This window comes from Eptatretus burgeri, chromosome 10, assembly GCF_056783735.1.
Source record: "Eptatretus burgeri isolate ZD-2024b chromosome 10, Ebu_testis_v1, whole genome shotgun sequence".
Classification (NCBI taxonomy): Eukaryota; Metazoa; Chordata; class Myxini; order Myxiniformes; family Myxinidae; genus Eptatretus; species Eptatretus burgeri.
The window spans coordinates 40,212,174-40,230,041 of NC_140970.1; the positions used below are offsets into that span (position 1 = coordinate 40,212,174).

At 42.9% G+C, this 17,868-nt stretch overlaps 1 protein-coding gene across 1 annotated transcript in view; it reads right to left on the reverse strand.

The window, feature by feature from the left end:
* The window catches only part of LOC147018382 (protein FAM13A-like), a 94,191-nt gene that overhangs the window by 19,108 nt on the left and 57,215 nt on the right, over positions 1-17,868 (reverse strand). Inside the window, exons 9-18 of the mRNA XM_085897969.1 lie at positions 17,278-17,310; positions 16,486-16,590; positions 15,440-15,647; positions 15,135-15,235; positions 14,949-15,018; positions 6,461-6,560; positions 3,850-4,057; positions 3,591-3,729; positions 1,690-1,771; positions 1,372-1,598 (exon numbers count right to left, since the gene is read on the reverse strand). Of these exons, the coding sequence (XP_085754095.1) occupies positions 1,372-1,598; positions 1,690-1,771; positions 3,591-3,729; positions 3,850-4,057; positions 6,461-6,560; positions 14,949-15,018; positions 15,135-15,235; positions 15,440-15,647; positions 16,486-16,590; positions 17,278-17,310 (1,273 nt within the window). The remainder of the gene's footprint in view (positions 1-1,371; positions 1,599-1,689; positions 1,772-3,590; positions 3,730-3,849; positions 4,058-6,460; positions 6,561-14,948; positions 15,019-15,134; positions 15,236-15,439; positions 15,648-16,485; positions 16,591-17,277; positions 17,311-17,868) is intronic.

Genomic DNA, 17,868 nt, shown 5'->3' on the forward strand with positions numbered 1-17,868 from the left:
TTGTACCTTAGTTGGTGGTAAACTTAAGGTTCATTGTGAGGATAGTGAAAAAGGAGACGACTGGTAAATTCGAGGGATAGCTTTGGAACACAGGCTCTGGCTTTGAGACCTTTAGTCTTGTTGTGAGCAACGTGAACAATTGTACCTCTCCGAGAGAAGCAGCAGACAGAGAAGCTTACCCAGAGATAACGTGACCAACTTCCGCAATTTTGAAAGTATTGAAACATACTTTGTCAAACCTAATAGCTTTAACTTCAAGAAGGCCTGGTGTTGCACTCTGGCTTTTCTCAGCACACACATTTTCTTGCAGGCTCAACAGAGGTGTTGCCGCCAGTGGGATTGGCCTGTCGAGATGAAAGAGCAAGCTGCTCAGCAGCAACTGCCTCACCACATGCATCAGAGAACCAGGGTTTGGAAAAAAATATAAAAAAGGCTGATGAACTATGTGACCGATGATGTCATCAATTTTGCTCCCCCCCCCACCCCCCACACACACAATTTAGTCCAAGATGACCCTCAAAAGTTTTCATCCTGATCGGATAAAGTGTTGACGTATGCAATTATGACATCATCAAAGTAAAGGATCACATTTCCCATGGGGAGAACTTCACATGTGCAAGTTTAATTTTTTTTCATGGAGTGGTTTCGGAGATAGAGGTTTAAACTTTTTCCTTTTTTTCAAACATCACTGCCACACCACATGACCGCTGATGTCATAATTATTATTATTAAAACATTCTACATGAGTCGTCACAACTATGGTGGAAATTTTGTGTTAATCAGACAAGCGGTTGCTGAGAAAAGAGAAAATTAGCACAGACGGACGGACGTACAGATGTACAACCCAAAAACATGATGCCTTTCGCGACTTCGTCAGCAAAGGCATACAAATAGTCGTTGAATTAGATGTCTATGATCGAATGAACAGTGGAAGAAGAAAGTGTCTGCAGACGGCAATGGAAGTCGTCCCAACAATTGTCCTTGTTACGAAGGGAGGAAAGGGCTGCCAATCAGTACTATTGGACAGATGATCTCATTGAGTGGCTCTCAGGTGATAGTGAAAATGAGGCTCTGAGGAGAAAAATACCTCCACCATATACTTTACAAGTGACCAATTATGAGAAAGAGTGGACATCTTATAATTGTGACAAGTCTGTCACTTGCTGCAACATTGGCAGACAGGTAAAAATTTGACCAATGAACAAGGAATGTCCATTACAACAATTGTGTGTTAGAAATTACCAAACAAAATTTTAGAAACCGTTCCACCCGAAAGTAGAGTTTCTGCTGCAGACAACCGAAAGCACGGAGGATACAACAGCCAGGTAATGCAGAGGTTTATTTGAACATCACTTTAAAGAATAAAAATACCTCAGGGTTATTTGGCCGGCCAGCTTCCTTTCGTAATTCTCCAAGCCTGCGCCACAGCCCATCAACAGTCTGCTCGACCGTAGGCCCGTTATTGCCTGGCTCGTCGAGGTCTGCGCTTGCCTCGCTTTCCGACGCGGACGATCCGAAGCTCCGAGGAAGCGTGTGCCTTCGCTTCAGCTCCTCCCCCAAGAAGCCCATATCTGTCCCCTGCTGTCGTAGCCGTATATCTGTGCGAACATAATGCGGTAATGACGGATGGGACACGAGAGGGAATGATAAAATTGCAAACTGCACCATTCAGGAAGGAGAGGACCTCACCTCTGAGCTGTTTGCGCACGCGTGATAACTCGTTCATCCACTTGAGAACATCTGGATTTGCGGCCTTGTCACTGTGGCTCGGCTGTGTGAGAAAAAAATGGTAGATGTGACGGAAGAAGAAAAAGAAAATGACCACAGTCCTATAACACTACCTAAATTATTTAAGTTAATTGTGAAAAATGAAAACTACAGATATCATGTTGATGAAAGTGAAAGCAACTGTGGTTCATAAATTCACAGTACTACATCAACTTTCGGTTGGCTTGTTATATTGGGCTTTAAGCAAGTGGTGATAACACAATAACGTCTGAAGTTAAAAGGGTTCAAAGTCTTTGAGGCATGAGTCAGAAGAAAAATTTGAGCCTGTAAACAGTACAGCATTGTTGTTAATCGGTAAAGTTTACTTCCATGACCATAACACATTGTATCTCATTATACGAGGCAGCCATTGTGACTTGTGGAATCTACATAGACTTTGGACAACAGGCAAGTTCCAACTTTCCTGCCAACACGAGTGTTTCAGAAGCTCTAACTTAATTCAGTTTCCCCACCGTCTCGCCACTACGCATCGAACTTTGACTGGTTTATAAATGACTGCTTTCAAGTTGCTGTTTATTAAATGCCATTTGTTGTTGCACACCTATATTTAATCAGAACCTCAATTTACAGCGATACCTTGTGGTGGGTGACCAAGTGAGGGGTTTAAATTATTTATTTGTTTAAATCAAGCACTTTGAATCATGAAAATAAGGTAATGCCAAAAGGTAGGATTACCTTACAACTGGAAACTCTTTGCTCTTAAAGCATAATTACACTTTTTTTCATTGATCTGTTCTTGACAAACGAACATACCTATCTATTTCCATGGTCAGCCACTGAAAGAGATTGTCTTTTGAACTTCTTGGTGTCACCATCAACTATGACTTCTCACAAGCTGACCATATAAGCAAAACTGGCATCCAAAACTAACCACAGACTGGACATCTTCATTGTTACACATTATATTCCTTAAAAATCAGAACTACTCAGTTGACAAGGCCTTTGTCCATAGCTCAATTGAATACTGCTCTCCCCCATAGCGTGACGGCCCAGCATCACATGTCCTCTGCACTAAACCTCTCAACATTATCGGAATCTCCTGCCATGAGGCCGAAGCACAAGGTATGTTGCTTTCACAACTCAGGCGGGTCGGTGACTTCTCCGTTTTTTTACCACCTAACCTTTGGTCTAGCTCTCTCAGCCCTCCCAGCCCTCCAACTGCAGTAACTCCATGATGTATGCACTCTTCCAGTAACCCCCTCATCGTTAAGTTTCCAAAATCTAGGCTGACCGTACGTCTTAAGTCTTTTGTCCCTCGCTTCTCAAGTCTGAGAAACCATATTCCAGAGGTTGTGCTATCCCACTCACTGCTCCAGGATTTCAAGCAAGCGGTGCACCATCTTGCATCATCCCCCATATTATTACCCATAATCTTTATTACCCCAATTAGCCCTTTTATTATCTCACATTACCTTCAATCTTTATTACCTAGCCCCTCCCTAACCCAACCCTCTTATGTGCAAGTTACAACATTTCCTCCCCTCCTCTGTGTCCTCTTTTCCTGTTCATTCATTCCCTTGATTATTGTGCGCATCTATTGCCCCACTGCCCCCCCTCCCCCTCCATGCCAGTTTGTACCCTCTATTACTTTGCTCTTACATGAACCTCAATGTTGTGAAGAAATATTAAAAATTTGAACCTTACACCTTACAGCTCTAATCTAGATCCAAATCATTATGACCTGTTCTAAGTTTCATCACCATCTGAACATAATCTGAAGGTGCTCAGACTGTAATGGCATCCAAGCAAACAAAAAGCAAAGGAACTTCAGGTCACAGCAAAAAAATGTGAATTCAACTCACCCGATAGTTCTTCACCTCCTCAAATTGCTCTTCAAACTTGCGCATTTTCTTTTTCAAACTCTGGATGCGTTTTGAAAGCTGTGGGACAGAAGGCTCTTCCTGCACACACTCGTGCGTGCTTAAGGACGAGCTTCGAACTCTGCAAAGGAGAAAAATAACAGCAAAAGCAGCCGTAATATCATTATATCACGAGCCAATGAACCAGTGCACATGTATGCACGTGCACATACAATATTACTGTGGTGAACCATTGCTTTACCGAATGAACGAGGGAGCGTTTGGTGGAGAGGGAGGTGCTTCAGGGTCTGTGTGATCACGCTGCCCAGGAGAGAGGCTCGGGGAGCGCGGGGAGGGGATTCCACCCTGATCTCCTTCCGGAGGCAGACGGCGCATAAGACGCACAGGCCGAGGTGAAGGATGTGCCTCTCCTCCCTCAGCATGCCAGTCTTGGAATGTCCGCACAGGCTCTGTATGAGTAATGGCATGCTCCAAGTTTGCACATCGTGTGCTTGCCTGCATGTCTTACATTCTACAATGAATATAATCTTAAACATTCTTCCAAATCTTCTTTGTGGTTTTACAGATCCTAGCAATGGCTTTGTTGCCAATTGGACACAAAATGTCAATTGACAACAACATACTATTTTGTTCAACAACAAAAACAAATGGACAACAACATTACCATCAGACTGAGATCTCAAGCATGCCTTACAACGGTTTCAAGCACTGTCATATTTGTGCTAGCTACAGGGGGGATGCATGTACTTCTGCATTTCAGTGATCCACAATAACAACAAGAGACCATAATATATATTTATTACGTGCACAAAATTGCAGTATTTTTCATACCCGCCACCCCCCCCCACAACCCCCAATTCTTTTTTGCTTTAGACATGCTATTTCCAAACCTGCATTTCCCTCTCTTCTCACTCCTATCTTTATCTCTCCTGAATTTCACTCATTTTATTTCACCCACCCTTCCTCCACGCACCATCCCCCCCCCACCACCAATAATCATTTAAAAGCCCGATATCAACTAGCAATAGGCGTCCACAACCATCCTTGACCATGTTGTGGACCGTTGGCCAAGGACCCATTCCCCCCACCCCCCCCCCCCCGATCTCACTTTTTCACCTGTATTCACTCAAAAATTAGTTTTCTCCGCAACCGCTTGAGCGACTGACACGACACTTTAAACAAAGGAGCACCTACCCATGCATAGGTAATTTTTTAAAAACAAAGTTGTATGATATTATTGGATGGAAAATGCAACCGGCGTTGCAAAAAAAAACATCATTTTTCTGTTGGCACGCGTTTCTTGCAGGGTGTTTCACGTATCGGCAATAAACGGCTACGGCATCACAATTCGCTCGACAAATTACAGCAAAGGTGCAAGGGGAACTCAGCTTTCCAGGTTCTGGCACTATAATGGAAAGCTAAAACTGCAATTAATAAACTAACCAAAATCACAAGCATGTGTGCTAGCCAATAATTAATTTGAGTAGATTCCAAGGAATGTGTTGAGTTGTTTTTTTGTGTGCTCAATTCACCCCCAATTACCATTTTTGTGAAGGCCATAACTGCAATGCCTATGGTGTTTCCTCACATGAACTGCTTGCTGAAGGAGCTGGTCCGGTTACCTTGGATTCCAGCAATGTAGCTTCATACATTGGCCAGCATGTGTTTTCATATTGGAACAACCCTTCATGGAGTTTGTATGGAGGGAACACCACCTTACCAGCTCCTCGACAATAGTTACTGCACTTTGCTGGCTTATCTACATCTCATGAGGTTATTGTTCTCATTACTGAAACTCCCCACCGCATCCCCCTTCCCCCCCCCCCCCAATTACCTTCATGTTCATACTAATCACTGTGACTTCCTCTTTTCCTCATTCTTTACTCTCCCGTTTATACATTATTATGATGCCTGCATTGCACCTGCTTACTGTAATTTATGTCGATGATGGTACATACAAATTTTATCTGTGGAGTATGTAAACGTATTTATCGGTCAGTTTGACGAAACTTCTTTTCTCATCTGTTTTTATTCCCAGTGTTAATTCCATTAATATTTGACTTTTGTAGATTAAAAAGAAAAACAAAATAAAAATCCACACATGTGCATTCTGGATCTCCTTTCACAGTTATATTTTCAAACTGTAGGATCTGCGGTGCCTGGGATAACTTGACCCCAAGTTTTAAATACTGTAGTCTATTACATCATAACATTGTCTAACAATGGAATACAAACATGAAAAGTGTCTTTCCCATCATTAAAAAAAAGAAGTTAATTCCCCACCTCCGAACCCCCATTAGAATAAAGGAGGATCAAATAACATCAGAAAATTCGAGCAGGGAATAAAGAATCTAATCATCTTCGTTCGTATGCAGTACAAGGCTGCGGGGTAGCATCATTAGCTAAGGGTGCGGCTGTGCCGCTGATGCAATGCCCTCTGCTCGTTAGGGCAGGAATTTAGCCATGGTACAGGAAATAGCTTGCTTACTCTTCACAAAGGACTCCATGGGATCATTAATGTCCACCAACTAATGCTGGCAGACAAGACGTTCGTTTAACGGCCATCCAAGGAACGGCACACACATTGATGAATCAGCCTGCCTGTGAATCACCAGGATGACAGTTTATAGCTGGTTCGACATTCAAACCCAGGCTAGACAGCTGAGACGCGAGTGTGCGTACCGCTCGACCATCCTGTCAGCCCAAGAATCCAATGATTGAACCACAATTGAAAACGTATCTGGAAGTGATGACACAAGAATGACAATAACTTGCTGAGGTAATTATAAGTCCACCACACCAGTAATCTTGAAGACCATTTGTGTATCCAATGTTCAATCAAAACTACTTACCATCAGTAGAAAATGCAGTCAGGGTAAGCTTTGGCAAGTCATGCCGACGAGCTCTCGTGGTGCTCCAGCCTGGAGACTCGTGCGCAGATGGCACATGCGCCTGCAAGGGAGGGGGGAGGGGGAATTACGGAGGCAAGACAGAGAGAGGACAGACTGTGTGGCCGCGATTGTGGTGTCAAGTGACTGGGTGATGAAGCAATCTATGGGAAGCTAGGCTATGCCTCCACAAAAAGGGCACAACAAAACCACACCCACAAGTAAGCAGCCAATAACTCAAACTATCCAATTATTTACAAGCCAAACGAGCTCAAAGAGCCTGCAAAATTACATACCCCAAAACTGTAATAAAACCCAAACTAACCTTTTACTTTAGCTGATATAAGCACAACACTAAAAAGTACAGGTAGCAAGCAAGCTCTTTGTAGGCATCGTGGGTGTGAAGGCTACTGATATTAGAGAATGAATAATTGCACAGGAATGAAGGAAGACCAACAACTGGGTCAATGCTAGTGGCAAAGTGGAATAGGTTGTGGTGGAAACAGCAGAATCCAACATATGGCAGACGAGATGGATCCGATAAAAGCCGGAAGGTAACAAACAGTATCAGTCAAGTTGTCCCATAATTTAATCAGTTTCAGTGATGGCACAGGGCAGGAAAGCAGAAATACAAGTGAGCTTTGGAAGAGTAGATCAAGATGAAACAGCGCTGATATGCGATTACCGTGGTAACAAATGGGGACTGCGTGTGGTATGTTACACACACACACACACACACACACACACACACACACACACACACACACACACACACACACACACACACACACACACACACACACACACACACACACACACACACACACACACACACACACACACCTCCTGATTGCGATGGTGAGCATCGCCGCGAATGTCTCACACGGTAAAACCGCATAATCCGCACAGAGCAACCATCAATCTGGCACCCAGACAATTGTTCTTGCTCATGCAAACCATTCAACCAGAAGGCACATGATGTGATAGGCAGGAAAATCGAAACATGTGGAATGTGAGGAGCACTCCCCCGATCACCATTGGACACAGTCTTACACCTGTGCATGTAGGACTGTGTCGAATGGGAATCCTCATTGGACACAGTCCAACACACACAAGAGTCCAACACAGTCCAACACGAAAATGGTTGCTCTGTGCGGATTATGCGGTTTTACCGTGCGAGATAAAATCCTCGGCGATGCTCACCATAACAGTCAAGAGGTGCGTATGATGTATAAATGACAAATGTGGTCATCATTGGTTAGATATTTATCGGTATGCCATCCCAAAATCCAGATCGGTGGCTCTGTTTGATGTTGAATTGATGTTGATCAAATAATCTTTGGCTGTTTGGCAGTCACCGGGCCGAGGTCTCTGCGTTGGAGGTGATGCTTTGGTGTAGGACTGTGTTCAATGGAGATTGGGGGAGTGCTTGTCACACTCCACATGTTTCGATTATATATATATATATATATATATATATATATATATATATATATATATATATATATATATATATATATATATATATATATATATATATATATATATATATATATATATATATATATATATATATATATATATATATATATATATATATATATATATATATATATATATATATATATGGAAATCACCCCAAATAAGGCATAAAAGTCACTCTAGGTTAGGGGTTAAAACAACAGTTTATAGCTGGCTAAAATGACATCATTGGTAGATATGCATAAATAACAGATGCAGGTTATTAATTTATTTTTTTTTAAACTAAATATCATCAACGGTAGTTATAGGTATTTGAATTCATAATCTAGCTCCAGTAAATTAATCAAATCATAGAACTTAAAAATGAAATGCTTCAAAATATGACCAGTCATTAAATGGTAAACAGAAAGAATTAGAGTTCATTGAACACCTTACCCCACACAATCTTGAGAAATAAGGACATGGGTGGGGTCTACAAGCGGCAAATTTGATTGGCGAAGATGACGTAAAATGCCATAATATTTTGTCGAAGTACTGCTCAACAGAAGGGTTTTGAAAATGCCAAAAAGGCGATTTGTGTTCTACACTATTCAAGTATATAGACCATCAGCCGTGGCGTCGAGCTTGCAGTTCCGTTCCACTCGTCGGGGGGGGGGGGGGGAGGGGGCTACCTACAACCTGCACTATTCTGCAGTACACAATAAATACATTCTGAAGCCAAAAGTTCTCCACTCATATTCCTGCAGTTATTTTGCATTTCCATCATAAAATCACTGCTGACCCAGTGCACAGCTTCCTCCGCAAATACAAACAGCTGGTCACGTGATGGTCCGATGGCGAATGGGATGAGCGGATTTCGGCGGTGACGTTTCAGTCATTCAAGATGGCTGCTTCCCTGTTGTACACAAGGATCGTGATTTTTGCATCTGCTTCTCACCAAAATGTTTGTTTTACGTGCATTATTCATTAGCAGTATGTTCGTGACGATACAGCTAAGCCCTTGTCACTAACACGGTGGAGAAATTTCCTGAGTGCACTCGAAAATGGTTGACTTTGGATGGATATGACTTGAACGATCATTCCCTTTTCTTCTCACAGTCACCGTTCTCTGGCAGGAAGAAACAGTACTCGCTCTGTTTTCTACTTCGCCCTGGTTTGGGATGAAATTCCTGACTTTGCGTCTGTTTTCTCGCAAAAAATGGACAAAAATGTGAGTTGTAAATATTATTCGTCAACAGTATGTTTGTGGTAAAACTGCTAAGCCCTTCGCTAGCTCTGCAACATGGTGGGAGAAATTCCATGAGTGTGCTCAGAAATGGTTGACTTTGGATGGACATGAACGATCACTGGCAGAAACAGCATCATTGGAATACTTGGCCCTAGCGTGGGATGCAATCCCTGAACTCTTGGGCTTCCATGATACCTGTTACCATCAGTTCACTGATGCAAAGCGAATAAGAGGAGCTGAGAAACGTTGTAGCCAGAATGCACAAGATCACCATCCTGGCCAAGATGGTAATGACATGGAGCGCGTGCTGGTGAGGAGGAGGAGGATCACATTTCATGAGCCATTACCAAAGAAGCTTCGCTCGGCATCAAATATTACTGGACATACTCCCAGCTCGCAACCCAATGTCCTACCAGCTGTTTGCATCATTTGCAATCGTCAAGATTAATACTTGGCAGTTAGTGGGAAGAGGGTCAAGGATCGATTGTGTCAAGCTGAAACTCAAACAGCAGGTACGTTGTCTCATGTTTATTGTTTACTTTCTTGAAGTATCTCATTGTTTTTACTCTTCTGACATGCAGCAAAAGTGGATTGCGACATATGCAAGTTGCATCCAGCTTCTGGATCATTTTGTCTTGGACTCAGCTATCCGTTTTTTCATCCTTTTTCAAGTCAGTTGATTACAGCTGATCAATTGAAGAATGACAGTATTGGCAAAAAATATGTTGCTTCATTCTCAGGATCGAGATTGTGTAGCCATTGAGGCGAGATATCACCATTCCTTCTATAAAGATTATACACGTTTTCTCAGCAAACAAAAGGCAAGGTCAGTAACACCTCAAAACTAGAGGGGGAGCACTCGGTAGAGTGCAAAACCTCTGCCGCCAATACTGCTGGGTCACTTAAGTGAACCTGATATCCTATTCATTGTAGGTCAAAACGGATCAGACTCTACTGAACCATGATTGAATAAACTAAACTAGATCGACGCGCATGTAGAAATGCCAAAAAAAAAATCGAAATTTTTTTGAAAAAAAAATGTGCAAATTTTTTTTCTCTAACAATTTTTTTTTTTGGGGGGGGGGGGGGTTGGAAATCACTTAAAACATGTAGAAATGCAAAAAAAAAAAAAAATATTTTTTTCAAAATGGCCACCATAGCGGCCATATTGGACTTTGGACCAAGTCCAAAATCTAATGGCATGATCCTTGGACCATACCTAATCCCCCCACCAAGTTTCGTCAAAATCCGTCCAGGAGTTTTTCCGTAATACTGTTCACAAACAAACAAACGGACAGGAGTGAAAACAGAAACCTCCGTCCATCTTCGATGGCGGAGGTTAATTATTGAATAACAATACTTGCATATTGATTTTATAAATGGGGCTCTTTGACCACTTGCAGACGGATGATGCATATATGCACACAACACTGATATGCTGAGAAATGGATGACATATGCATTTCTTTGTTCTTATGTTCATTAATTCTATTCATTGTCATCCCATTCATCAATGAACTTAAGACAGTCAAACCCGTTCCATCTACTTTTGGAGGGTTAGCTGATGCCATCTTTAATGCATTGGTCATTCTGGCCAAAAAGTACAAAGTTGCATGCATGGACTTTGTTGTTGATCGATACCCCGACATCTGCACCAAAAGTGCAGAAAGGGACAGAAAGGCAGTTTCAGGGTGTCAGACCATCCACATCTATGGGAGAGAGCAGAAGACACCAGGCCAATGGCAAAAATCCCTATCTAGGGGTCAAAATAAAGATTCACTCGTAACTTTCCTCTTTTTGACCTGGAAAGACATCAATCTGCAGACAGTCTTTGAGAGAGACATTGAAGTGTACATTCCCCATGGAGCAGACTGCCATCACCTGAGGTGTAAGGATGCAACCACAACATTTTCCTCAGTCAGTGATTTGTCTTGTGACCACGAGGAAGCCGACACACCTACGACTAGATACGAATCATGCAGGCGCAACATTCCCCGATGTTGTCATTGTGAGTTGCGACTCGGATGTTGGGATAATCGCTCTCTCCCTGCAGCATAGATTGCCATTCAACATTACCTTCATGACAGGTAAAAGATTTCAGGAGACAGCACCTACCTTTGACTTGCAAAAAATGATATCACTTGGTCCTGAGATTTGTAAAACTCTGAGAAGATTGCACACCTTTACCGGATGTGATTCCACGAGTGGATTCAATGGTAAAGGCAAAAAACAGGCATTGTCGCTTGTATTGGAGTGCAACAGTTTCAAGGGTGCCTTCATAGTACTCGGGCAGAATTTTGATCTGGATTCAGCAACAGCAGCAGTATTGGAAACCATTGTTTGCCACTGAGATGGGCAATGAAATTTGAATGATGTTAACGATGCAAAGTACAAAATGCATTGCGTTTCGTCAGCTTCTGATCAAAGCCTCCCCCTTACAAGGATGCACTCACTATACATGCATTCCTTGAAAGATAACTACCAAGCAGCAATCCACAGAAGAAGCAATCCTTTCCCAGTGGATCAACGCCCCCTCTCCTTCAGGCCATGGGTAGGATATTATAAATGGTAAACTACTCATCAAATGGATGACTGAATCCTGCACCAGACATTCTTCTCAATGTCACACATTGTGGCTGCAAGCTTTCAAAGTGTGCGAGTTCAAATTGTTCATGAAGGAAGGCAAAAGTTTCCTGCACGGATATGTGTAAGTGCACGACCTGTGACAATGTCCAAATCACTGAGCCAGGTCCCGAAATTGAATGTGGTGATTATAATGAGGATGAGGAAGAGAATGACATTGAAACACACCAATTCCTCTGGTATTTTGTTGCTATTTGCTGCACTGTTAGGGCAGTGAAACAATGCAATCCTCACCATTGGAATTAGTGTAATAAGTAAAGCCTATAATATTTTCAGCTGTCGATATGTATGTATGTATGTATGTATGTATGTATGTATGTATGTATGTATATATTACCATGTTTATTACAATATATTGTGACATCCACGGGACTTGAACAGTCCCGCCAACGTAGAATGAGCCGAAACGATGGAGGCGGTTTATTTATTTATAACGCAAAGGTGGCGGTTCGAATCGCTGTACCGCAAACGGGACGAGGAAGGTGGCACGAGTCGCTTTTCACTGAGTTGATAACGTTTATTCCTCTAACCAGAAATAACAAGACTCGGCAAGAAGAGGGATCCGGGGCGATTCGACGGGATGGTGTGGGATCGGGCGTGGGGAAAAACACAGACAATTCCAATGAATATACAAATTTCAAACCCTCTAAGGCGCCAGGTACGTACGTACGCACGCACGCACGCACGCACGCACGCACACACGCACGCACGCACGCACGCACGCACGCACGCACGCACGCACACACACACACACACACACACACACACACACACACACACACACACACACACACACACACACACACAACGTAGCTATTCCTGGTGGTCAGGCTGGACCGTGGTGTGGACGCAACAGTCCCTGTGGTGGCGTCGGACGAGCTGGCCTTGCTCTCGTCAGGGGGGCAGGAGAAACCGTGGTGCTGTCGACCTCCTGGTCCTGACCCAAGTCCGCTCACAGCCGCCAGGGAACCAGTTCTGGCGCCAAATTGCGAGCAGGAGAGGGAGGCAGGTCCGCCCGCCGTTCGACCCCGTACTCCGAGCCAGCAGAACCCCAGAGCCAACCAAGGTGAGGCACGAGGCTCAGCAAGGCTCCAAGACACGATGAAAAACAGGATCGAATCAGCGCAACAACAAGCACGCTCCCAGCACAACAGCCTCCACCAAAACAGTCTTTCGGTACCGATCTTCTTCCTCCTCCTTTTCGACCCCGAACAGAACCTTTTTATGCTCCCGTCCTCGTCACTTCCAATCAAGCCGTTTTATTGGCCCACCACCATCGCCTTCCGCCAATCGTGATCACGGGGCGGAGCCATCCGCAGCACTGTCCTGTGACGTCACGGCAAGCCTCCAGAGAATACTAAAAGGGGTTTACGCAGACACACTTACCCTATCCCGTATCCCTATCTAATTACGTGACAATTATCATTTTCCCCTTGAAGAAATGGACATTTACTAGACAACTTATCACCACTGAATTACTACTTATTACATCGAGATCCTGGTACACTCGAACAGCATGGCATACCTAATTAAACATCCTAATTACCCTTTGAATGCATACCCCCCCTCAAACGTAACAATATATGCATAATCAATCAGTCTCGTTTTTCACTTTTTATTGCTCTGATAATAAGGGCAACGCATCCCAAACTTTGGGAATTTATAGAAAGTACCGATGCCTACTCGCCCACCAAGTTTGGAGACTGAGGCATGATGGAATCGGCAGATAATAGGGTCTAAAGTTGGTACCCTAACCCAGAATGAGTCATTTTGTCCATATAGTATATGTTTGCATGGATGCTGGAAAAATACTGCAGGATTTTTCATGGAGAACTTGTAACACGTGGTAGACATGGTTACTGACTTCTTTCACACCAGTTTATTACCGGTGGATGGAGGTTGTTTTCACTGGAGACAAAATTTGGTGGGTAGGTTGGGTGTGCAATAAGGACGAATTGAGTAGATTTTGACGATCGTGATCCTATAATTTTTTTTTATTTTCACAAGTGATTCTTCGCCATTGAGAGATGTGGCTAAAAACGATATATAGCATGATTTCTCAAAATATTGTGGACGGATTTGGACAAAACTTGGTGGACAAGTTAGGTGCGTGACAAGGACAAAATGATTCGATTTTGGGAAGATCCAAATCAGGATCCAGATACGAGAATTTTTTTTAATTTTTACAAGTGATTCTTCACCATTGAGAGATGGGGCCAAAAAGGATTTATAGCATGATTTCTCAAAAGATTGTTGAACGATTCGGACAAAACTTGGACAGATGGGTGTACGACAAAGAAGAATCAATTCGATTTTGGTGAAGATCTGAGAATTTTAAATGCGATTCTTTATCATTGAGGGGACAGGGCTAAAAACTATATATAGCATAATATCTCAAAATGTTAAGGACGGATTCGGACAAAACTTGTTGGACAAGTTAGGTGTGTGACAAGGACAAAATTATTAGATTTTGGGGAAGATCCAAAAAACAATATATAGTTGGATGCATCTCAAAAAAACGATTTCTAAAAAAGTTGTGGATGGATGATGTCAAAACTTGGTGGATGAGTTGGATAGACGACAAGAACAAGCCAATTCGATTTTGGTTCAGGTCAGCAGATCATACCCATCGGAGGGATACACAACGTAAACTGTTCAGCCTGGCAGAGGTATGCACTCCACCGAGTACCCTTCTAGTTTAACATGTTACATCAGTTATTTGCGCCTCGTGTTTGTGTCCTTTATGATGTCCTTAAAAACTAAATTTCCTGTCTGGAACAATGTTCAATTTTGTTTGACTGCCAGACAGGCAGAGAGAATAGAAAAATCTTTGCATGCGCGATCGGGCCGCATTCAGAGCCAAAGTACTGTTGAACTTCAGGTTCGTTTTCCGATTTGTGTTCAAAACATAACATTCCATTAAAATCAAGTTGATCCTCAATCATAAACTGACATTTGTAGACAGACAGACAGACAAAGTGAACCAATCATTTAACTTTGCTTTTCACATTGCGTGCACTGGGTAATCGCTGCATTGTTATCTCATTTAAACAAGCAAAAACAAAAAAACCAGTAAAGTCTGAGACAGCAGTTTACTTACTTGTTTTATCGTGGGGGTACTTCCTTCCGCAGGCAGTGTATCAACCTCAGAACTCGCACTCGGCATAGCCCTGCAAGAAAAGACAGCACTCAGATTATAATCGATAATTATCGAGCAGGACAAGACAATGTGCTTTGTCCACAAGGAAGCAAAAGGACAGAACTCGATGAAAAGTCAAACACTTACAATTGTCCAAGGCCTTCTGGTATTGCATGCACATCTGCACATGATACAAGCAGGTCTGCGGCATCTCCAACTCGTGTGCAAATGCCATCTGGGTTTGTATCCTGAAGATAAATTTGGTAAGGGATTTGCATATTTCAGGTATCTAGAATGTAATGCCATCAAGCTTACCTTAGTTCCAATTCCACAGGCTGCAAACAAATTGTGATACATGCAAATTTTGCAGAGCAACTTTGCTCAAATAATTGAATATTTAAAAAAGACCATTAATAACCAGTATCATGATCTTGATGGTGCGCATCACTTACACAATCTGGCCGGTCCACAGATGTCAGGACATCCAGCCGAGTGCAAGGCCCAGAGTGCGATCTCTTGAGACCATCCCCGTCGCGCCGTGGACTCAAATCTGTCGTATCTCCCAGGCCACAGCCATTTTTGGGCTTCTTGGGAGGCTCCATGCCCCGGGTTTCCTTTTCGGGGACCTTTGGAGCAGTGTTCTCTTTATTTTTCTCGCCCCTAGAAAGAATGTGCAGGGTTGCATTCTCAGACAAAGCATTTGAACGAAGTACAATGCCCCTTATGCAATGCTCATGAACAAGCAGATTCAATTTGGTTACTTTTCCAAAACTTACAGAATCTACCATTCTTCTCATTACACTCATTCGTTTACACTCCCCTTCCCCAATGTAACACACTTTTCCCTACCCAAACACAATCAATATACAAAGTTCAAACCGTTCCATGGGTTAAATCACATTTTTCAATTGATCAACTCAAAAAGATGTTCAAAACACCGCACTGACCAAGTCTACGGCCATGTATTCACCAACCTAAGAAGTCGATCTGTCCTAAACTGAAAAGACCCAACAAAAATGCGTTGCCAGTATTATGATTTTTAGGACGTACAAATGTGAGTGTCACGTGACAAAATATCTCAACATGGGAGGTGAATGGACGTATTTCGTCGAGAACAATTCCGTTTATGATCTAAAAGTGTTCAAGGCTAGTCCGAATCCGATCACCAAGCCTATTCACCATTTTTAGATCGCATTTTCATATGATGACAAATCCCTTTTGTGATTGCCCTAAAGGGCGGAGCAGTCTCCAATGAACAACAGAGAGAAAATGAACCATGCAGCCTTCAAAGCAAAAAAAAAAGAAGTCAAAGATGTGGAGGAGTTGATAGTTTGGCATTACATTATCCTTGCCTTTATGCCAGAGGGATGTAGCATATAAAAGACTGCCATGGCAAATACTGCTTTTGGCCTTGGGACCAAATCTAAGTTAGATTGTAACATGAGTAAGTCCACCCTGCGAGAGATAATGATCAAATTTTGTCATGAGTACAACTTGCTTTTGCAGTCGGCGTCTCTGCCGGGCTGTAAGCCCCACACCGTCGATAGTTCCTCCATGGTCTCCGCTCCGGCTAGTCTCAAACAGGGACTGCTCCACCAAAGGCCTGTAGGACGACACCGGCTGTCGGTTAAAGTTGAGTCACTACATATTGTTTCGCCCACATTTCACATTTTTTTTTTTTCACTCTGCACAAGTCCTTCGGGACATGCACCAGTCAGCCTAAGCGTGCTTGCCTCTGGTTGCGAGAAGCTGGAGTCCTGTGTGTTTATTTCTCTGTTGCCAATTTCCTTTCTTGGCATGTGCCCATGTCTCTCTGCACCCCTCTGCTTTCACTGCTTTTCTTGCGATGGCCTTGTCCTTGACCCTGATGTATGTCCCGAGCATGGAGGGTTCATCTCCCCACCCCGGAAGATTGGCCCCGATCTCTGGTCATTTCAATGAGGCCCTCCAGCGAACCCCAGAAAAAGCATTTAATTCACTTCATTCATAAATTAACGAACAAATAACTTGCTTACATTAATATAGGGCGAAAAAAAAGGAAACATTTAATCACGCCAAGACAGCCGACAAAGAATGAGAAAGAGAAGGTGGGGAGAGTTTAAAAGGTTTAACATCTTTAAAAAAAATCCAATGAAGCACAAGAATAAGGCCTCTCTACCACCACACCCTTTTCATCTCATTCCAACTGTCTTTCAGCTAAACCCTCTAGCATCCTAGCTACGTCCCGTACTCTCCTAGGCACGCACTCTAGCAAACGACCGTAGCAGCAGAGAAGGAAAAGAAAACTTACTCTGGTGAAGCAGAGAGAATGGAGCTTGAACTGCTTGGTCCAAGGCAGGCAATGGAAGAGGGTGGAAAAAAAAAAACAAAGACAAAAACAACAACATTATCAATCGTGTGGCATACAGCAATGCACAAATGCAGCACAGCACACTTAAAACGTTACTTTAAGATGTCAAGAGTTACAATTTTATATTGCCCAACAAAAAGGCAAGAGTAACAGCCATGTAACAGATTTGGCATGTCCTTTTGGAAGAGAAAAAAAATGTCCTTGGGCCAACAGACAGCCCAGTCACGCACTAGTTTTAACGCTCATGCACAAAACCAGTCAGATGCATGCAACTGAAAGGAGATGCAGGTGAAAACGCTAGACCAATTAAAATAAATACCGAGAAAGCATCTCAAAATGCAAAGCCCGTCCACATCCACTTTGTACTCAAACCATACTTGACGAAAACGACAGTTAAAGAAAATTGTACATTTTATTCACAAGAAACACCCACTCCCTTTGGGAGCATTGGTAAGTCTTCTTCCAATCCACCCCCTCACAGTGAGGGGGTTGTGCCCATGATACTACCAACACTTGTGCAAATTTGGTGAT